The sequence below is a fragment of the Bos indicus genome, chromosome 2 (genome assembly GCF_029378745.1).
Source record: "Bos indicus isolate NIAB-ARS_2022 breed Sahiwal x Tharparkar chromosome 2, NIAB-ARS_B.indTharparkar_mat_pri_1.0, whole genome shotgun sequence".
Taxonomy (NCBI): Eukaryota; Metazoa; Chordata; class Mammalia; order Artiodactyla; family Bovidae; genus Bos; species Bos indicus.
The window spans coordinates 38,513,244-38,536,822 of NC_091761.1; the positions used below are offsets into that span (position 1 = coordinate 38,513,244).

Sequence of the window (23,579 nt, forward strand, 5' to 3'; positions counted from 1 at the left end):
TATGGCCTTCTCCATTATCAACATTTCCCCAACCAAAGTGATCCATTTGTTATAATTGATGAACCTACATTGACACATCGTAATCATCCCAGTTTATAGTTTGTGTATATTAGGGCGCACTCTTGGTGGTGTACATTTTATGGGTTTGGTCAAATGTAAAATGACTTATATCTGTTGTTAAAGTATCAGAGTATTTTACTCCCCTAAAAATCCGCTAAGCTCCACCTATTCGTCCTGCTCCACCTCTGCAACATCTGCCCACTGCTGATGCTTTTATTGCCTCCATAGTTTGTCTTTTCTAGAGTGTCATGTAATTGGATTCATACACTGTATAGCCTTTTCATATTGGCTTCTTTCACCTAGTATTACACTTCTGTGTTTCCTCCATGTCTGTTCATGGCTTAATAGTTCTGTTTCATTGTCTGAATGTACCATAGTTTATTAATCCCTTCAACTACTGAAGGTCATCTTGATTGCTTCCAAGTTTTGGCAGTTATGAATAAAGCTTCTGTAAACATCTGTGTACTGGATTTTGTGTGGGTGTAAGTTTTCAGCTCCTCACACAACAAGGATTGTGATTGCTGGGTTGTATGTTAGAATATGTCTAGTTTTGTTAGAAACTGCTAAGCTGTCTTCCAAAGTGGCTGTTGCATTTTGCATTCCCGCTAGCAATGTCTGAGAGTTCCTACTGTTCCACATTCTTACCAGCCTGTGGTAGTAACTGTGTTCTAGATTTTGGCCGTTCTTACAGGTATGTGGTAGTGTCTCATTCTTTTAATTTGTGTTTCCCTGATGATGTATGAAGTATGCAAAAAAGCACATCTTTTCATGTGCTTATTTGCCATCTGTATATCTTTATTTAAGTGTCTTTAAGGTTTTTGGCCCATTTTCTAATTGGGTTGTTTGTTTTCTTATTATTTAATTTTTAGAGTTCTTTGCATGTTTTGGATAACAGTCCTTTATCAAATATGTCATTGGTATATGTTTTCTCCCAGTCTGTGGTTTGTCTTGTTGTTCTTTTGACATTATCTTTCACAGGGCAGAAGTTTTTAATTTTAATGGAGTCCAGCTTATTAATTGTTTCTTTCATGGATCATACTTCTAAAACGTTATTGCTTTACTCAATGAGGTCATCTAGATTTTCTGCATTATTAATAGGAGTTTATAGTGTTTGTATGTTACAGTTAGGTCTGTGATCTATTAATATTAATTGAATAATTTTTATGAGGGGGGTATAAGTTCTGTGTCTAGATTTTTTGGGGCATGTGAACACCCCCTTTTTATAATATATATTTGATAATGCCCCTTGATTTTCTTAAAATGTAATTCTTATACATACCATACCTTTCTTATAAATGTAAGTTTTAAAAATTCAGTGTAATTCCTTATCTGAAATAGAAAATTCTCTTAAAATAATATGTAATTAACTATGCCATATAATTAAAATGGTATTTATAGGCAAATGTAATATAGTATAGTTGGACATGAGTACACTATAAGATATAATGAAGTAACAGATGTTTGTATAAGAATACAAACATTTATGTACACACATATATATTAATCTTTGATGTCTTAGAAAACAGAAAATGTATTGGTATCTTTTCTGTTTTCTAAGACATCAAAGATTAATATATATGTGTGTGTATATAAATGTTTGTATTCTTATTGGTACTAGTGAATTTATTATATTGGTGATTTAATTAGCACAAGTGATGTTGCCTGCAGTGATTGAATTTTCTGAATTGGTGAACAAATTTTGGTAGAATCAAAACAGGGACTATTCGTGCCTTGATTGACACAGTGGCTATATTTTGAGTAAATTTCATATACATTAAGACAGTGTAAGACATACTTTCTATTTTTATGTATAAAAGTGTTAGGTATTAAGTTCAATTAATTATACAAAGAGTTTTCATGTGAATGAATGCTTAGTGGAACAGTGAGACCCTAAAGGGGCACAGGTAACTTAGTTGTGTGAGATCACATGGGCAAAATGCTTTGGCATCTGTGGGCTTTACTCGTTCTATCTTCTCTTCTCCCCATTTGTAAAAGGCTACTTAAGGATGATACTGCCCATGCAGAGTCCACAAAAGAGATAATCAAGAGAAAAAGAAAATAAAAGCTGCCTATAATTCCCTGCACTTACATGTAATTGCTTTTAGCATGTTGGTATAAATCTTTCTAGATATATAAATGAACTATATTTTATTGTGCATTAAACAGTTTGAACTTTATTTTAAAAAGGTTGCTCCATGAAAAGTGGTGCTTATGGTGTGAATCTCAGCCTTGTGATCAGATCGGCCAGTAAGACTTATGTGTCTGTTACAGGCTCTTGGGGGTATAGTGATCAGCTTTATACATTGGATAAGTTTCCAAGGAGGCATATAATATGACAAGTTAGTATAGCCAACACTGTGGAAAAACAGTACTTGATATACTAGAAGTCTATTTTGTTATATGTTCAATTCAGTTCAGTTCAGTCGCTCAGTCGTGTCCGACTCTTTGTGACCCTATGAATCACAACACACCAGGCCTCCCTGTCCATTACCAACTCCCAGAGTTCACTCAGACTTATGTCCATTGAGTCAGTGATGCCATCCAGCCATCTCATCCTCTGTTGTCCCCTTTTCCTCCTGCCCCCAATCCCTCCCAGCATCAGAGTCTTTTCCAATGAGTCAACTCTTCGCATGAGGTGGCCAAAGTACTGGAGTTTCAGCTTCAGCATCATTCCTTCCAAAGAAATCCCAGGGCTGATCTCCTTCAGAATGGACTGGTTGGATCTCCTTGCAGTCCAAGGGACTCTCAAGAGTCTTCTCCAACACCACAGTTCAAAAGCATCATAATATTTGATCTGTTCCTGCTTCCTTCCCATATTCATTGACATATATTATAGATTTGCATTGTCCTGTCTGGGAGCTAGCCATATGTAGCTACTGAGCACTCTCATTGCAGCTAATACAAATTGAGATGTGCTGATAAGTATAAAGACACACTGGGTTTTGAAGACAGTAAAAATGTGAATTTTATCTGTTCCTTTTTACAACTATGAAAATTTACTGTTACATAAAGTAGTTCCTACTATGTTTCTATTGGAAAGCACTGCTGCTGCTGCTGCTGCTGCTGCTGCTAAGTCGCTTCAGTCGTGTCTGACTCTGTGCGACCCCATAGACGGTGGCCCACCAGGCTCCCCAGTCCCTGGGATTCTCCAGGCAAGAACACTGGAGTGGGTTGCCATTTCCTTCTCCAATGCATGAAAGTGAAAAGGGAAAGTGAAGTCGCTCAGTCATGTCCGACCCTCGGTGACCCCATGGACTGCAGCCCACCAGGCTCCTCCATCCATGGAATTTTCCAGGCAAGAGTACTGGAGTGGGGTGCCATTGCCTTCTCCGTTGGAAAGCACTATTGTCAACCAATTTAGGTATCAAAAGTCTGTATCCCACTCTAAGCAGTGTTTTTTGACAGAGTCCAATAATATTGCAGTCATTTAAATTAGCACCAAAAAGATATGAAATAAGGATCCTGCATGGAAGTTTAAAGGAGTAGAAGGTATATTAACTAGAAGATAGGTTGAATGGTCTTAGGTTGAAGGAATGAGGAATAAGAAGAAATGGACTGGGAACATTTGATGGGTTAACCATAGTTCTCAGCTGAGGAGTTTATTTTATCCCCCAGAGGACACTTGATAATGGCTAGAGACAAAAGGCAAGTTGCTCAGATTTTCCCTTTTTTTGTGGCTATACAATATGATCATAATAAAACAAAAAAGTAAAGACCATTGTGAAATGAAATCCCTCCAAATTCCATGTGCTTCTCTAGATAAACAGTACGGTAGGGCAGTCCTTCAAGTTTCACGCGCTGTCCTGGTTGGACTCATGATGTAGGCACAATAGAAAAAAAAGAGAGTGGAAGAGAAATTGAGGTAGAAATGTAGTATGAACAGAGAAGAAGTGGAGAACGAATGGGGGAAGAGGAAGTGAAAAGGGCTGTTATGAAAAAGTATTAGCAATTCAGCCATTGGTTGTTTTTTCCTGCTTTAAGCTCTTAAGCCGCCCAAAGAATCAAGCAAATGACCTCTTAATGCCACAGCGAAGATCTGTAATGAAATGTGTTAGTCTGGCTGAAATGGAAATGGATGCCACTAAGGTTTTGCTATTGAATATAACACCACCACTAGCATGTTTATAAGTATGGAAAAAACACATCATCCTTTAGTTACAATAGCTTTTTTTAAAAAAAACAATATCCAGCTGTAACCTAGAGTGCTCTAATCATATTAGTCTTGTCTTCCTTCTATGACTCAACTCCTTGTTAACTATCAACAGCATATTCTATGAAAAGATTCTTTGTTTTTGCATGTTTACTAGAAAAAGTTTTTAAAACACCACTGAGAACCCTTAATTGTAATACACTCTAATATACTCAACATTAGTCATAAAGTAAATGTTAAGTACAAAATACTTAACTGAAAGAGGTAAATAATAGGGAAGATAACTAAAAGCTTTATATGAGCCTCATAGATTGTCTCGTGCAGGGTTTTAGATGACCAAGGAAATGGACCCATGTTTGATGTTTGTATTAGAGTAGCTGTGGCACCATATTAATTGGGCTTCAGTGGAGCTAGGTGGCATTCTTGGTGCATAAAATAGAATTCTAATATATGTTGTTGGGTACTGTACTCCTTTTAGTCTACTAAAAACAAATAGAAGAAACAAAGGTTCTTTCCTTTAGTCTACCAAAATACTCCCAAATGTCTGTTAAACACTGATGAGATACAGTGATAACATTTTAAATAACAGGTCCCAAACAGTGATTTTGGCCAAGTTTGACTTGGTCCCCAGCCTTTTTGGCACCAGGGACTGCTTTCGTGGAGGACAGTTTTCCCACAGACGGTGCTGAGGTGGGTGAGGACGGTGTCAGGACGATTCAGGCACGTCACATCTGTTGTGCGCTTTATTTCAGTTGTTATTTCATCAGCTCCACTTCAGATCTTCAGACATTAGATCCCGGAGGTTGGGGACCCCTGCTTTAGAACATTTACAATTTCTATGGAATCCTAAATACTCTGGGGCCAAAAAGACCTCATGAGTCTGGAAAATACGTACTATAACCACACTTTTTAAATGATTTATAGGTACTATTTATTGAGTGGTTAGTATGTGTCAGATGTTAGGCTGTTTTATATATATTATTTTCCCATAATCCTTACCATTACCCTAATGAAATAGGTTAGTGGGAATGTGCTTTTGAATTAATCTAGACTATTGCTTAAGATTATACAGCTTGAACAGGGCTTCCCTGGTGGCAGCAATGCGGGGGAGACCTAAGTTCGATCCCTGGGTCAGAAAAATCCTCTGGAGGAAGGCATGGTAACCCACTCTAGTATTCTTGCCTGGAGAATCCCATGGACAGAGGGGCTTGGTGGGCTACAGTCCATGGGGTCACAAAGAGCCGGACACAACACAAGCTGCTTAGCACTCACGTATACTTTGAGGAATAGTGTTCAAGACTTTGTCATTATCAGTCTTCTTCAGAATTTTGCATTTTTTGGTACCCTAAATTAGCTACATCCACTGACATTGTATCTGGCACATACTGGAACCAGCTCAATCCAGCCTATATGACAGGCTGACTTGAGAGCTCATAATAGTGAATGATGAGTTCCTTTTACCTGGGTCTGTGTTTTTTATTTCTCTCTCACACTAGTATGCATTTTTCACATTCATTATATATACAACTCCAGCTGCAGGAAGAGTTTTATTTGCTCTCACAGAGAAGAGCACTTGAGTCCTAATTACCCGTATATCCTTCCTTTTCCTTCCCATTAATAAGACTAATCATGCTCTAATACTGCTATCATGCCACCCGGGAGAAGTCCATTTTTTGCCCCAGAAACTCCTTGTTTGGTTTTACCTTTGTCCCCATGAGCTTCTGCAGGGATGAGTGTGACACAAATAACTTAGAGTGGAATACCATACTGCTTCTTCAAAAATATTTCAAAGCTAAGATGACCCACATTTTATTATATTTGCAAGCCGTAGTTAGATTTTATTACAGCAATTTTTGTTGCCGTGAGAGATTCTGGCCTGTCCTGGAGAAGATTGCTAAGTACTAAATTATTTTCTGGGTTGACTTGATTTTAGTATTTCCAAAGCCATCACTACTCAGACTTTCCAGCCCAATTACCCAATAAGGGAAGGAAGGAGATCATTTCAATAGACTTTTTGTTAGGGTCGACAAAGGTGCCCCTCTTTGCCACTGGGGGTGAAGAATAGAATAAGCCTTTCTTTGAATTTCTCATTATTGAGAGTGCAGGAAGTTCGTGAAGGGGTGAATGAATGTAAGAGAAATGTCTCCGTATTAAATTTGTTGCTCTCATTTCTCATTACTATAATTTATTCCTTTTGTTCAGAATAAAATCTTTTTCTTTTTTTTAACACACCATCGTATGAGTGATTTGTTGGGAAGAGATGAGATGCACTGAGCTGTTAGTCATGAGGACCTAAAATGTAAATATCAGATGAAGCTGTGCACGCTCAAGGTACCGATTCTTTACTGTCACATTTTCTCACCTACCAGAGTGAGTGTATTATTGATGCAAGGTGAGCTGTGACAAAGCTTCCTTTCAGCTTTTCCTTCCTGGGGAATGTTTGTTTCAGCTGTATGTAGTTAAACTAAAGCCACATCCATTTTTTTTTTTCCTAGTGAACATTATAAAATGCTCATATTCAATGCATTTATATGAAAGAAGTTAGTGGTAGGGTGTGGAACGGACTTGAAAATTCAATCAGAGTCAAATATTGAACAGATGGGAAAGCAAATCCAAGGCCCTAGCTCATTAAATGGTTTCCTGTGGTCAGCAGTGAGTGGGCAGTGCAACAGTTTCCACCCTTCTCTCTTACAGAGATCGGTCTCAAGGGGGAAGAACATGGATGCCATCTCCTCCCTATGGAAAAACTGGGGAAGCAGGAGATTGGTAGGAATGTGTGCTATTTTTTGCTTTTGAAAAGTAAACACCAAGGAAAACAAAACACGTTAAAAAATTAATTTGTAAGGGGAAAGGGCATAGGAGAGAGATAAATTAGGAGTTTGGGATTAGCAGATACAAACTACTATATAAAACTAGATAAACAAGGTCCTACTGTCTAGCACAGGGAATTATTATATTCAGTGTCCTGTAACAAACCATAGTGGAAAAGAATATGAGAAAGCATATACATGTATGTATAACTGAATCACTTTGCTGGATACCAGAAACCACACTTCGGTAAAAAATTAAAAATTAAAAAAAAAATTAATTTGTAACTCTCCAAATACTGCTGAGAACCTCCCTCTGCCATCTAGCATGACCTCAGGCAACTTCCCCTGATAATGGTTATACGCAATAGTCGTAATTACTCAGCACTCATGTCCATTCCAAGATAGTGTAAGACGCAGGGCGGGGCAACCTTCAAGATCTTCTCTGACTCACGGTAAGAAACACTTTAGAGTTGGACCCAGTGCACCTGCATTTAGAAACATCATGGAGTAGGACTCACACACATCTGAAAAGAAAATTTCATGAAAGACCTATCACTCTATTTTAATGTACTCCTGTTTCTTCTCTTTTTTATTCTGTTTAGTTTTATTTCATTTAGACAGAAAGAAACCTTCTCTTGAACTCCTAAATCGATTTGCCTACCCAGAATGGGTCATAACCCACGGTTTAAGAAAGACAGCTCCCCTCTGCTCCCAAGAGCTCATATTGCTCGGAAGTCCTTGCTGCCCTCAGGTGAGAACTCTGACAGCTAACCCAGACAGTCTCCAACAGAGTTGCTCCAGACCTTTTATTATTATTATTATTTTACAACTGTATGTAGCCTGCCATTCGCTCTCTGCAAGCCAGTGATTTGACAGGAAGAGGGAAGTTTGCATTTGTGCCTTCTCAGCCGTGGTGGTAACACTGGAACAGCTGCTCCCTGATTCTAATCAGCTGAATCTGAGCTCTGCAGAGCTGGGTGTTTCCTAGATCCTCCACAATGCTGCATCTAATTCTTTGTTATGGGTTAGAGTGGAGCATGGACTTTCTGAGGATATGTATTTTTGCGGGATGTGGGAAGGAAAGAAGGAACAGGAGGGAGAATGAGAAGTTCCTCTTGGAAGGGGGTGGTGAAGTACACCTTAAAGCAAAAACAAAAACCCCTACCTATATTTTTTTATTCAAATGGTGACTTGGAGCAGGGAGTAGCCTCTTTTATTTATTATTATTTGCTGAATTTGTTTATTTTCTGAATTCTGATATTTACACCAAGCCAATACAAAATCCTCCCCTCCAAATAATAATAATAAATCAGACCCATTTAGGAAAATTGTAAAAAATAGAGAAAGCAAAACAAATAGTCCAGTTCAAACTTTGACTCCTGTGAAATATATAATGCTGCAGAATGCCATGTAGAGTTAAACACTCATGGCTTCTGTTTATCTTTCACATCATTTCTTATTTCATGAGCTTCAAACAGTCAGTTTTGCTAAGGTTTAGGGTAATTTTCGGAGAAGGCGATGGCAACCCACTCCAGTACTCTTGCCTGGAAAATCCCATGGACGGAGGACCCTGGTAGGCTGCAGTCCATGGGGTCACTAAGAGTCGGACACGACTGAGCGACTTCACTTTCACTTTTTACTTTCCTGCATTGGAGAAGGAAATGGCAACCCACTCCAGTGTTCTTGCCTGGAGAATCCCAGGGACGGGGGAGCCTGGTGGGCTGCCATCTATGGGGTTGCACAGAGTAGGACACGACTGAACTGACTTAGCAGCAGCAGCCGGGTAATTTTTGGTAATTAAACGGTATTCCTAGTCAGAGTGCCTTCTGAAAGGAAGACTCTTGGCCTGCATAGGAATCAGGCCTTTCTCAGAAGAGCATCAAACACTGTCATGAGCCATCTTCTTCCTTTTTACTGTGTTTCTGAATGTGGGTTATCTTACCTGTTAAGAGCCATTATCTGCAGTGCCATGTGGGACAGTAACAGGGTGGTGGTGAGGGGCCATCCGTGCAAAGTGAGCCCTAGGGTGAGAGAGGTCGGGACTTGGCGTGGTCTTTGTTTTCTCTTTAGTGTCTGAGACAGTGCCCAGCACATAGTTGGTGCTCAATGAGTATTTGACAAAATGCATAATTATCATAATATAAAAAAGAATATTATAAGCGACCAAGAAACTGATCTGGATTGGGGACAGAACAGGAAAGCATATCCTTTCAAAGAATTTATTCCAAGTTTGGGAAAAGAGAACCAGTCTTAACCTTCTTTTAGCTGATTGATCAGCATGAGGCCAAGGATCCGTACTGGTGATGTCAGCATACCTGGAAAGGGGTTCCTGCTGTCAAAGAGTCAAAGTCTAGATGGAGGAGACACAGGTTACAGCACCATACTGGGGTGTCAGCAGGAAGAGTCTACATGGCACATGAGGCTGGGACTGGGGACAGCGGTCCAGGGAGGCTGGGTTTGGAAGGATGGACAGGCATTAGACCAGCAAAGGAAGAACTGAGGAGGACTTTTAAACAGGGGAAGGGCCAAGTCCAGAGAAGTGGGTGGGTGGGAGACTCTGCCTAGGGGGTCCAGCAGGGCAGAGCAGCTTGAAGAAGGCATTCGGGTTGGGAGTTGAGGGCCTAAGTAGCCTGGCAGGGCCTTGCGCATGAGGTGTTTGTTTTGGATCTTGAGGACACAGAGAGCTATTGAAGGATTGTTGTTTAGTTACTATGCCGTGTCTGACTATTTTGAGCTATATAGCCCTACTGAACTATATAGCCCAGCAGGCTCCTCTGTCCATGGGATTTTCCAGGCAAGAATACTGGAGTGGACAGCCATTTCCTTCTCCAGGGGATCTCCCCGACCCAGAGATTGAACCTGTGTCTCCTGTATTGGCAGGTGTATTCTTTGCTACTGAGCCACCTGGGAAGCCCACTGAAAGATTAATTAGGCACAGTTTGTGTGTTTTGAAGGAGTTGTGTGATAGAAGTGGATCACAGGCTACATACAGCAAGATGAGAGGTGAAGGGACAGGGAACAACTAGTCCTCCTGCAGGGTTTGGGCAGACAGGGCCCATGTGCTGCCTTTTCAAAGGCATCCCAACTATAGCAACTCGATAGTGGCCAACAAAACAAAAACAAAACAAAAACAAAACCCTTAGTTCCGAGAGAAGACCTTTGTGGTAGGCAGTGCACAAATTCTAACAGCAGCAGCAAACGACAATAATCTAACAATAATTCCACCGCTACTTTTATTATGGAAACAGAAGGCTGAGCTGCTGACTTTTCTAGCAACTTTTGTGAGATATTTAAATCCCTCTCTAGCTGGCCCTTTGTTCCTGTGTTGCCATGGAGTGTCAGTAAGCCCAGCTCAGAATAACCCGGGCAGGGACATGAGAGGTGCAGCTTGCTTGCTGGCTGGCTGGCTGGCATGGTGGCTGGCCAGGTTACACTGTTTTCATTGCTCCCGTCTTGGGAGGAGGACCGGGCTGCTGGTTGCCCTGGCAGCTGTGAAAGGTGTATGTCTTGGCTGCCCAGGGTTGGAAAGGCAACCAAAACTTGCCTGCCTACTGAGCATGTGCGCGGCTCGTGATTGAGCTGATAGCAGCTGAAAATAGCCCACTACGCACCTGTCCCTCGTACACCAGCCCAGGGCCGACTGCCATTTAGGACAGCGTGGGCTCCGCTGCTGGCTAAGGTGAAGGGCTGAGTGGATCTCAGTGGTTCTTAGGAAGATCTTGGGAACTTTGGCCCTGGCTTCAAAGGAAACAAAAAAGGAGCAGGCTCTTCCGAGCGGTTCCACTGGGCACTGTTGTGGTTAGTGAGTGGCCACCGTGACTGCGTATGGACGGTATGTGCTGAAGACGCCACACACTTCTGCTTGCTCAGCCAAACGGGGTCTGACAAATGGAGAGGTCTGTGTTTCCTCTTGGAGGGAAAGGCTTTCCTAAAAAAAACCCTGGACAGCAGCCATCATGGTGTGCTCTGCCACAGTTTGAGAAAGCGGGAGACATTGAGTTAAACTATTTTGCTTTATTTTTTACCTGCTCATTAATCCCCCGTGACTGTCAATGGATCACTTATACAAGGTGTCTCTTTGCTAGATTATTCTTTCTCAGCAGTCCAAGTGTGGGCACAGAATACCATCCCAGCATGTTAGGAGCTGTCTGTTTCCCTTTGGGACTCTTTCCATTTCCTTCTGGGCTTTCATCTCTGCTGCGGGCTTGCCATCGTTGGGCAGGCTTGGCACGCCAGTGTGGATGGAAGCAGGCTCTGAAAGGAAAAACTTCTAAAGTGACTGGTAGTACTAAAGCTACTATTTAAAAGTGCCCCTTCTTAGAGACGTGGGTTATCTTTAGGCTGTTGGTGCTCTGCAGCCATGGGAGCCAAAGGGACTCTGCAGAAACCCTGGCCTGTTGCTCTTGCCTTGGTTTGTGTTTAGATATTCTTGCTCCCCAGCCAGTGGCCTCGTGACACATCTCGGATTTAGCTGCCTTTCTCCTGCCAAGGTCCAAGATTATCATGGAAGTTGGGAATGGCGTGCTGTGCCACAGAGCTGGGGAGAGGGGCGGTGAGGGGTGTGGAATGTGTGTTTGAAAAGCCAGTTCTGGTTCACAGCACTCTGAAGAAAGGCTTTCTGTTTCCACCTAGAGTGTAGGCACCTGGAGGAGCCTTTCTGTGGGCTTGGCAGTAAGAAACAGTAAACTGAAAATGACCCACACTCAGCTTTTTTCATGGTGACTTGTAGGATCTTCAGTCTGTGATGAGGAAGCCAGTCCTAAGTGTGTTGAATTTAGGAGTTCATGAATTCTTGTAGACTGTATTCAATTTTAGACGGGATAATAAAGATAGGCAAAGCAAAGATCACATTATAATACAGATGCACAAAGCTTGTAGTCATGGGATTCCTTCTTTCTTTGACCTTCCATGGAGTTGTGAACCTACAGGACCTTGGGACGTGATTGGAAAATTGGGGGACAGGAAAGCAGCAATGTCAGAGGTTTGGGCTATGCCCCAGCTTTTTCCCCCTTGGGTATTTTGATCTCTTTGGCTTCATTTGGGCTGGAAAGAGAGAGTCTAGAAAATATCTCATCTCTGCTTTTCTCTGGGATGGGTTAGGGTAGGGAGCTTGAGAGGAGGAATTTAGCTGGATTTAACTACTTCTAGATGTTTTTGCCTTGAGCTCTGGGTGTCACGATACCTAGAGGCTGGCAGTCTAAGACTGTTGTTAACAAACTGGAGCACTGCCCATCTTTTGAAGGGTTTATCTCTGTGGTTTGAAAGCTTCCGGAAAGGGAGTGGGGGTGCGGTGGCGGCTGGCTGATGGTAAGCAGAGATTGGCGACCTTGGAGGCTCTGTCCCTGATTCCCAGAGAAGAAGGTCATGGGCTCTGGAGGGGAACAGAAGCAGGAGCTCTGTTGGCCCTTCTTTGCTGTCTGGTCCCGTGCAGTATATTTTCAATATAGAGCCTGTGTAGGAAACCCTCGCTGGAGCAGCCATGCGCTCCCCAGATATCCTAAGGGGTGGTGGAGACAACCCAAATGAGTCAGGAACATCTCTTCCCACGTTGTGAGCAGAGCTTCAAGCCTAAGACATGCTATAGATGATACCGCGTCACCGGATCTCCTGAATCTAAACAAGAGATGACTTCTCTGAAGTGTTTATAATTCCCCAGTGCACTTTCCCCCTCCTCCAGCCTGTGGTCCTCTCTGTTACTCTCCCAACAACTGGAGCTTCACTTAGATGAAAGAATCGTCAGTAATACATGGGGCAGAGTAGGGGTATATTGTCTTGGAAAGAATTCCTCAGTAGGTACTTTCCATTAGGCCTGGTAATCATTTGTTTATATGAAGCACCAATTCAAGAAGTTTGGAGACAAAGTGAAGAAAGATTAAATAACGACCCCCATATTTCTCCCCTATGAAGGAGTTGCTTCACAGACATGGCACACGTGTTAAAGCTAAGTCTTTGCTGTGTTCATAGAATCATAAAAATCACGGAAGAGACAGACCAGTATTGTCTTAGGTCAATACCCCACAATGCTCTTTAACTTGTTAGTCATTTAAACACAGACTGAGTTTTTGGCTTTGAAATAAAAGGTGTGGCTGCTGCAGTAGACTTCATTTACAGGGATTATTTCAGAGACAAGGAGTCAGCCCAGACACAAAATAAACAGATGGAACTCTCCCCCATCCCCCAGCTTCAGCAGTTCAAATGCAGGGTGACTTAGGAATCCTTATCACCTTCAGCAGAGCAAGAAGGGGAAAATGATGTAATTCACTCTTCCTCACTCCCTGCTGAAAATGCCATTATTTTCACTGATAGGAGAAAAATGGGAGCAGAGACCAGGCGCATCCTTTCCCTGCTGAGCAGGCAAGTCCTGCAAGACCTCTCTAAACTGGCTGGAGCCAGGGCACTCTGTTTTGATCATTCTGATCACCATAGCATCATAGAGGCTGGAAGGACCTCCCATAAAAGCCCTGCTCTTCTATTGATATATTAAATAATTCCTTGTTTTCAGAACTCTTGCATTTTACTTCTTTCTTCCAACACATACAAACAAGCAAACAGAAAACCTACCATAACACAAAAAGTACCGATTTTCCACACTTGAAAGCCCGAGTAGGTGAGCAGCTGTGACGCTGTGGCGAGCTCCTGCAGGGAGAAGGGGTTTGCACAGACATGCTGGCTCGGTGACTAAGCCTTGCCTGAAGATCTCTGCTGACATTTAAAGACTTTATAGGCTCAGTCTGCTCTGAAAACCAGCATCATGTCTCTTCCCACCTCTAAATCCTGTCTGTGAAGAGAAAATTCATTCTGGAGCTAAACGTTCATCAGGCGTGTCCTCCCGCCAGGGGCTGAGGCAGTTGTGGGGAGCCTAACGGCCAGCTGAGTGGGCTCAGCTCCTCCCCTCATGGGGTGCACAGTCTGGAGGGGAGACTTGGATGTGGAACAGCCGTGCAGACATGTGTGTGTGAGTGTAGATAGGGGCTCCTGCTTTACACTTGGGGGTGTGAACAAAGGCTCTGAGGAGAATGAGGTGAGATCTGAAGGGAAGACGGGCACAGACTGGGTTGGGGGGTGTCCTCAGGAAGGAAGCCCAGCATCCCATGGTGGGGAATTCCATACCTAGCAGACCTGGGCTCCCGAAGCAGGAGGAACCCCTCCCAGAACCAAGGGGATCAGAGGTGAGGCTGGAAAGGTGGAGAGCAGGTCAGCCAGGGCAGGGTGACCACTGTGTCTCCCCCCGTTTTTGAGGGAGACAGGGTCGCAGCTTGTGGGATCTTAGTTCCCTGACCAAGGATTGAACCTGGGCCCCAGCAGTGGAAGCACCGAGTCCTAACTGCTGGGAATTCCCTGTGTATCTCCATTTTGAGGGTCATGGAGTCAGGCTTGTAGATCTGAAATGGGGGCACCATTAGCTCCGTGAGGAAACACTGGAGAAAGGGCGCATTCAGAGTGGAGGCATCGTGAGTTTAAAATTGTGGAAACCCTACTATTGTTTTTTATTGTCGTTATTCTAATTTATATTTGATCCTATTCAATTGCCCCTATTCCTATTTTCTTTTTGGCTTGTAAAACTTTACCAAATATCAATTTCTCTGTTCAGGTTTAAAAAAAAAAATGATTTGGGATCCCTAAGTGGATGTTTTATAATGAGAGCATTTAGGCACCTGGGTGTCTTTTATTTCCAAGCATATAGCCTGCTTTCTTGCCAGACCATCAAATGCCCTTCACTAGGCAGTCTGGACAGACCTTTGTGTTTCTGTCTCAGGAGCAGGCTTGCTGGCAGTGATACCTGGCATTGCAAAATCCTTCCGTAAGCCTTTGTTTAATGCCAGAGATCTCAAATGCTGAAGATTCTGGAAAGGTGCCATACTGCACTCTCGGATTAGGAGCTGATGGAAGGCCTCCCGTATCTGTGAGCCTAATAGAAGCTGTCATTTCAAATGAATGAACTGTTTATACTGTTGGAAGAAGTCCACGGATGTTTGGGGTTCCTTTTTTAGCCTATAAAGTTCTGAGATATTGGACAATAGTCTAAGAGACAGTAGTCTAATCATTACAGTGTTGTTTGTGCCACTCTGAGGTGAGCTTGTGAGAAATTCAGCTGTTCCTTTTGCTGATTCCTGGGATCACAGCTACAGGCTGGTTGACTTGGAGCATTTTCTCGTTTGTCTTCTGTGTCAAAGACTTCAGTGGGAAACGGGTTTTGTGCACCATTAAGAATGATCATCAACTGAAATGCCTTAGAGCATTCTGTAGTGCATGACTGGGCAGGTGGGCAGGAGAATATGGAAATCCCTTCATCATGTGCATAGGTTGCTCAAGTCCCACTTAAGACATGAATGTGGGTCCTCTTACTCTGAGGCACAAGATCATCCCAAACTGTGGACAGTCTTAGAAAATCCGCAATGCTCTTTGCTCTGCCTCTTCCTCTGCCAGTCCAGGATTAGGCTGTGAGAGTAGGTGTGTCCAGATGGTGAGCTGGGTATCGCCCAGAACAAGGAGAATCTTAAAAGATTCGGCCTTGGTGAACCCCTGGGATCCCCAGCCTGAGCCTGTGGTTGCAGAGCCAGCCCCGGATCCTTCCAGGTGGCGCCTAGGACTCCCTGCTGCTCCCAGCCAGACGTGGGCTGCCAGTGTGTTCACACAGGCCTGGTTCTGGGGCTCCAGAGGGCACAGGGTGCCAGCCATAACACTGAGTAATGCTGGGAGGTGCCTTTAGAACAAACAGTGTGGGTGAGCTCTGCACAGAGGGAATACCTCTGGCTTGACGTTTCAATTACTGAATTATTTAAATGAGCGTCAATTAGGTAGAGTAGACTGACTGCCTTCTGCCAGGGCACTTCGTAGTTATTTGCACAGGCAAGTGTAAAATGCTTCATATCAGATGTGGTGCTTCCTGGCTGGACTGTTGAAAATCAGTCACAGAAGGTGATTATCCTTCCTCGGTGTTCCCTGATGTGTAGTGTATTTATATCTCAGTCTGAGAGATTAGAGGTCCACAGACCCTTGTTTGTGGCCCTAAAAAGGGCTTTGTGATAATTCTCACACTTCCCCACCCCACCAGCCTACCCCAAATAAGATATCCCAGGCCCACACATGTTACGGTTATTCCTAAATTTTAACAAGATAAAAACAGTGAGGCACAGGCATTTGGGGGCCTGCTGTGCATCTTAGAATTGTGAATATTAAGGTCTGAAAATGCTACTACCTTGCTTGTAACCTGCTTTGTTGAATTAGTGATCCTGGCTCAGAAAATCCTCTTGGGGTCTCTTAGGTTGATCTACTCTGTTGGATAAGATTGCCAAAGTGGCGTTTAACTAATGTTTGGGTCTGGTGTAGATGTGTGTGTGGGTGCATGGGGTCATTCTTATATTCTTGTGAATTTAAGGTCTTTATATTTGGCTGTATAAAAAAAAAACTGATTCACTAAGGGCTCTGCTAATCAGTTATATGGGAATTCACAAATTAAGAAAAGTAAATGTTGGTGAAAAGCAAAATAGGAAGCAGAGTTGGTGGAGTTTTTATACTTTCCCATTTGCTAACTGCTGAACTGAACTCATGGTCCCATATCAGAGACTGAGTTAATTATTACATAGAGTTAAGAGTTGTCTTCCTTCTTTTTTCCTTTTTTCTGATTGTGGCAGGGAAGATCTGAAAACCTTGGTTTTTAACTTAGAGTATGACCCCAGAGGATAAAATCTGATTAAGATCTGTACCCAGTTATGCCTGGATGCACTGCAGGGTTGGGTCTAGTGGGCTGAATCTTACTAAAGATGGTATGTACTTGAGGCTGCTCACTTCTGGCAATATTCTCTAGGTCACAATTTAAACATCTGTCAGACCATCCCCATGTCCTTTCAAAAGCCAGAGACCTTGGCAAGGCAGGAGACATCTTGTGCCTGTGCTCCTAGAGTTTGGGCTCTGACTTTAAGAACCGAGTTCACTCTGAAGGCACATTAGAGAAATTATTATTGTCATTATGTTATTTCTTTTAATTGACTTTTTTTTTTTTTTATTATAACCACCAAGTGCGATTAATTCTCTGGTACCCTGAACCATCTGTTTCCATAGAATCAGTGATGAGTGAGCCCTCTATGGCCTGGGGTGGTTGTTGTTGTTCCTGGCAGACTGTACGTGTAGCAAGTAAATGATTCATCCTCCTCTATTCATTATCAGTCTGTGGCCAGCTTCTCTCCTGTGTTATTTTCGTTTTACCCCTTCAAGCCCTCTTCCCCAACCAAGCATCAACAGATACAACCTCTTTAATGTGTTCAGTTATGTATTTTTGGATATCCATGACCTTTAAAAATTATTTAGGGTCTTAAAATACACATTTGTGTTTCACATTTACATACATTACATTACTCAACAGCTTTTCAACATATACTTTTAAATTCTCAGCTCTGATCGCAAGTCAGTATGACACCACTAACTCTGCCCCTCACCCCTCCTATCCATTTCCCTCCAGAGAGCCATCACCTGCTGGGCAGCATAGTTGGCAACTCTCAGCACAGCTTTGTGCCATCCGAGAGTGGCAAGCGTGTCTAGACTCCCTAGAAATATTATCTTTCAACTTGCTTTTGGCAAGAGTAAACTTTTTGCTGGATTATGTCAACAGATATATATGTTTCTCATCCTCATAGAAATAGATTGGTGCTGGAATTTCTCTTGGATTTCTCTAGGCAAGGAAAAATAAAAGACTACCCCTCGGCTCATTAGTGTTATTGCTCATTAAAAATGTCTGAGGGCTCTTGCTCCTTGGGGGTGAGACTGGTGACATACATACACTGTCAGCGGCTATTTTGGATTTTCTGCTTTCGGGCATGTCTCTGCTCTTGGATGAGCCCCTTGTGGTTTTCAAAAGACCTAGCAAGGCAATTATAAATAGAAAGCTTGTGTCTGTGTGTCTGTATGCGCTTACTCTGTGGGACGAGGCACCCACATTACAGTGGGCAGTGAACTATTTTTCACTGCTTTGAAGAGGGGAGAAGAAAGATGAAGAACGCTTTTCTCTTTTTGAGATAACCCACACCTCCACACATACCCACACAAATCTGTGTAAATGAACTTGACATTTTCAAAGACCTTACCTTAAGGTCTCCTCTTGAAAGCACAGCCGTCCGACCTGTTATTTTAAGAAGGAAGCCGTTCTCTCGCTGACCTGCTGCCACAGAGGGTTCAGGGAGTGGAAGGCAGTCTGTGTGTGCTGCAGACCTTCAGGGGGCTTTGAAAGGCGCCACCCCTCTATATGAACAGTGCTTTGGTCAAAGGGGCCTCAGCAGACTAACAGGGGCCTCCAGGAGTTGGCTGTTTATATGCTGTCTTCACTTTCCTTCTCCACTAGTGGAAACTGTTGGTACCAGCAAGTCTGAACTAATTATTCTAACCCAGGAAAGAAAAGAGTGATTTGAAAGATCAAACTGAAAATGAGTGTTTTCAGAAAGAGACAATTAGGAGGTCTGGTGAGGCATGCTTCACTGATGATCTGTCTTGTGCCTTGGTCCAACCTGTGTAGGCTTTTCCTTTAGTCCCACTTGTTACTTTACTGTTCAAACACTGTTCTATTCCCTTTGTCCTTTTGTGCTTCCATCCTCAATAATTAGTGCCAATTTTTTTTTTTCTGCCAGTTGAAAATGCTTTAGCGGTGATGAATTCCCATAGTAATTAATGTAAAAACTTAAGTGTTCTCCTACGGAAAAAGTAATCTAGACATCTAAGCGAAACTATCGATAATATGGATATGTAATTATAGACCGTGCACCTTTGTGAACTCTTACTGTACTGCTGTGTTTCTGAGGCAGACAGGTGATGGCAGGAACATCAGCTGCCCTTGTGTGAGTAGTTACGGGGTTTCGTATGCAGCTAGCGGGAGCTGGTGTTAGCAGATGCCATGTGTCTAGGAACCTCTTCTACAAAAAATAAAAGTAAGAGCATTATGTTCTGGTAAAAACATTCTGATTCAAGAACTGGGGTATGAGAGCCCACCAGACCAAAGATACCATGAAAGCCACAATGGGAGAAGTCCATTTTCCGAAGCCTGTAACAGATGATAACCGTTCTTCAGCCTAGTAGGATCTAAAAGCATACCCAGCTTAGAGAAACACATTCATATCTTGAGAGGTGATCATTATTTGGTGGTTGGTCAGATGAGAGATCATGACCAGTGGTGATGCTTCACCTGACTTTCTTCTGTTCGGCTAATGTGTTTGTATTGGTCTTGGAGACACTGCGTGATTCCCCTAATGGGGTTACAACCCACACAGTGATTTTTGTTTGTTTGTCTTCCTTTCTGTCCCCACTCTGCAGATGAGAAGCCCAAGGTAAACCCCAAGCTTTACATGTGTGTGTGTGAAGGCCTCTCCTGTGGGGATGAGGCCCACTGTGAAGGCCAGCAGTGCTTTTCCTCGCTGAGCATAAATGATGGCTTCCACGTCTACCAGAAAGGCTGCTTCCAGGTCTACGAGCAGGGGAAGATGACCTGTAAGACCCCGCCGTCACCTGGCCAGGCTGTGGAGTGCTGCCAAGGGGACTGGTGTAACAGGAACATCACGGCCCAGCTGCCTACTAAAGGTTCCCATGGACTTTTCTGTTTCTAGGTCAAGGGTTTTAGTCAGTCTTATCCTGGTTCTTTGTGGGTTAAAAATGTGAGTAGCCACAAGGCTTTCCTCCTACTCTTTGAACACTGGGTGACAAGCAAGTTAGGTCCAGTGAGGAAGAGAAAGGCATGGCCTTTTGGAATCTATAACGAGGATGGGCGTATTAGGGAAAGTGAGCAGAGTGATATCTACTATGGGGACGATTTGGCAGACCAGATGTCTCTTGGTGTCATGAGGAGGTGAGTAGCTCCTGATACCTTTTTCTGAAAGGAGCTATGATATCATAATTTCTAAAACAGTTGTGCTTATTAGGTACTTGTCTCTATGTTGAGTATGTAGGGAAGAAAATGGAACATAAGGCTCTGGTATCTGAGAGGAATGCCTTCCTTCTTAAGAGGAAGGAGACAAAGCCATTCTCCTGTATCAAATGCCCAGTGATCTGTCACTGCAGATTGAAGCTGGGTGAGATTTCATCTCAACCTTGTAGGTTATGTGGAATCTTCTCCATATTATAGTCAATATGGACTTCAGTCCTCTTCTGAAACTGTTTCCCCATAAAATGAGCCCTGAACTGCATCTCAAAGTCCCTACAAATATTAATGTACCTTAGTCTGTAGATTCAGCTCAAGCCAAATTTACTGTCTTAATATATAGCACATTTTTAATAGGTGTCCTTAATCAATCTTACACTCACACAAAAAAGAAACAAACTATAGGAGAGATTATGAGGAGCATCCAAGGCCAGAAATGCTAACTAGCAAGAGAGAGAGACAGAAAAATGAAAACAAACAAACAAACAAACAAACAAAAAACTGATATAAGATCATGTTGCATAATTCATAATTTTTAAAGTTATGGTGAGGACCTTAAGGTCTATAGAAAGGTTAAAGTCTGATAAGCAAATAGGATTGAATAATAGAGATTTTGTATTAAATGGTTAAAACTAAAAAGGGTACTTGATGGAATAAACTTTGTTAGTTAAACTGTGATTAATAGAGTGGATGGACCATGAAAAATGTCTGCATTCACATAAAAATCATGTCTACAGTATGAAAAGTTTCTCGTCTGCAGAAGACCCTGCCAGATTAGAGTTGTAGTACAAAATGTATTTACTTTAGGAATTTCTAATTTAATTAGGGAGGCATGATATTTATAATTTAATGTTGTACATAATTAGTTTTATACTTTATCTTACAAATGACATGTACCTTGGAGTATTATGTGCCAAGTTGTTGATTAATTTGGATTTGGAAAGTTTAGATAAATTTGTAAAGGAAATTCAGCTTGAGATTGGATGACTGAAGAGGCCAGGAACATTGAAAGAATAAGACCTTCGTGGGGAAGAACAGGGCTTGGTTGTATAATGTCTTAGGAGGGGGTCTGAAATTCAGAGGTGATATTGCTTTGGGATCTTTTAACTATGACCTTCACTATCCAAGTAAGAAACTTTGACTTAACTCACTAGACAAGATGAAAGCCTCTGTGACACGTGAGTGTTTAGGTGAATGAACGCATAAATGTTTGAATGGGTGATGTGATAATGTCTGAGCCAGAGAGTCAGTGTGTGATTAGGTGAGTGAGTGAATCAAAGAGTGAATGTTTTAAGTGAGTGAATTAATGTTGAATAAGTGAGTTAAAGAAAGTTGAATGAATAGGTTCCTAGGCATAAATCATGATGTAAAAATAGCAATGAGAATACAGCAATAGATATCCAAGGTAACACTGAAGAGAAGGCCCACAGATTGGATAATTTGGTCTTAACTCAGATAGCACTTTCTCATAGAAATATTGCAGCATAATATCTGTCTGTAAGGGCTTGATGATAAAACATCCTTACAGATCAAATCTTAATTTAATAAGGATAGTATCAGACTTATATAATACTTTATATTTTACAAACACTTTTCACACAGATGCATTAAGTTGGTTCTCAGTGGAATTTTTTCAAAATCCTATTGTATCTAAATGAATAATGGTTAAATGACTGGGCTGTTGGCCAGGTGTTATAAAGTATTTTAGTTTTAGCACTTTGCGACTTATAAAACTATGTGGTCGGGATCGGGAGCTACTTGTTAGGTATTGGTTATGCTAAACATTAAAAACAATGATCCTATAGCCAATTACTCTTCTCTCCCCCATCTCCAGGGAAATCTTTTCCTGGAACACAGAATTTCCACTTGGAGGTTGGCCTCATCATTTTGTCTGTAGTGTTCGCAGTATGCCTTCTAGCCTGCCTATTGGGAGTTGCTCTCCGAAAATTTAAAAGGCGCAATCAAGAACGCCTTAACCCCAGAGATGTGGAATATGGCACCATTGAAGGACTCATCACCACCAACGTTGGAGACAGCACTTTAGCAGTGAGTTTGGGCTCCAGGGGACCCCTAATGTGATAGAGATGGCTGAAGATGCTTTGTTATTTCAAGTATGAAATGCTAAGCAAGTTGCTGGTGATTGGACCATGTGTACACGTACTACTGGAATCTTACGTTCTTAGCAAGTATATGCTGGCACGCTTACGTGAGTTTAGTCTCCTCTATGTGAGAACATTTATTTTAGACAGACATTTACATTAAATGAGTGAGTGGATTTATTTTAGTTGAATCTTGGTAGTTATTTTTCTTTTGGGAGTAAAGGGACAGGGACAGACAATGGTCACCTATAATTTTGATGGTGGGAGGGCAGGGTTGGAGTTTATGGTACTCAGTTACTCTATTTTTAGCCATAATAGGGCTTTTAGAAAAAAAGGCACCCTTTGCCTAATATTAAAAATCACTTTCCTGTCTAGATTATTTTAACACCCTGTAATTTAAGACTTTAAAACCTGACATCCAAAAAAGCAGCTATTACCTTTTTTGTGCTCCTGTGCTGCCCCCTTGTGGAGGGCACTCACTTGGTTACGCCAGTGCTGTCCAATGGAAGTATGTGGGGCACGTGTAATTTAAAATTTTGTAGTTGTTGTTGCTGTTCAGTTACTAAGTTGTGTCTGACTCGTTGCAACCCCATGGACTGTAGCATGTCAGGCTGCCCTGTCCTTCACCATCTCCCAGAGTTTGCTCAAACTCCTGTCCATTGAGTTGGTGATGCCATCCAACCATCTGATCCTCTGTTGCCCCCTTCTCCTCCTGCCCTCAGTCTCTTCCAGCATGAGGGTCTTTTCCAGTGAATCGGCTCTTGACCTCAGGTGGCCAGAGTATTGGAGCTTCAGCATCGGTCCTTCCAATGAATATTCAGGGTTGATTTCCTTTAGGATGGACTGGTTTGATCTCTTTGCTGTCTTTAAAAAAGTTAAAAAAACAAAAACAACCCACAGATGGTATTAATTTTAAGAATATATTTAACATGACTTAGTAAACATAATAATCATTTCAGTATATAATCATAAAGAATTATTAATGAGATACTTTGCATCCTTTTTTTTTAAATAAACTTTCAAAATCTGTTGTGTATTTGACACGTACAGCACACACCATTCAGATCAGCTGCATTTCTCTGGCTCACTGTTAGCCTGCGGCTTGCACAGAGTTAGAAACCATTGTATTGTATGTTTTAAAGTTACTCTTTTTGCACAGTTTAAAATGATGAAATCACATTAAGAAGCGACTGTCTTTTTTCACTTTTTGAAATTGTTTGTCAAGTGTTAATTTTAAAGCACCTTTAAGCTTTAAGTGAGAAAGAGAACCACATGCTGTGAATAGGTTACGTCAAGTGCTGAAGGGAAAAGTAATAACATTCTACAGGGTTACTGTGCTGAGTCAGATGGTCCCTTTTAAAAAGGCAAAGATCTGTGAATACTAGAAAGATGTTAAAAGTCATGCTGATACCAAATCGATGCTCTCCTTGTCATTGACTCATGAATTGAAAGATGGTCAGGGTGGCAGCTTTTAATGTGATTCGGTGTTATTTAATGCCATGACTGTGCATTGCCTAAAACTGTCTTGAATTAAGTCTTGTTCTGCTAGATAACAAAGCTAA

General features: G+C 42.0%; 1 protein-coding gene across 3 annotated transcripts in view; it reads left to right on the forward strand.

Moving 5' to 3' along the window:
- Positions 1-23,579, forward strand: part of ACVR1 (activin A receptor type 1) — a 131,368-nt gene that overhangs the window by 77,687 nt on the left and 30,102 nt on the right. For 2 of the 3 annotated variants that reach the window (XM_070767663.1, XM_019972459.2), the window contains 2 exons: positions 19,318-19,581; positions 21,753-21,964. In XM_070767663.1, the coding sequence (XP_070623764.1) occupies positions 19,318-19,581; positions 21,753-21,964 (476 nt within the window). Of the gene's footprint in view, positions 1-10,519; positions 10,853-19,317; positions 19,582-21,752; positions 21,965-23,579 lie in introns of those variants that run through there. The other variant, XM_019972466.2, reaches the window with a different exon arrangement.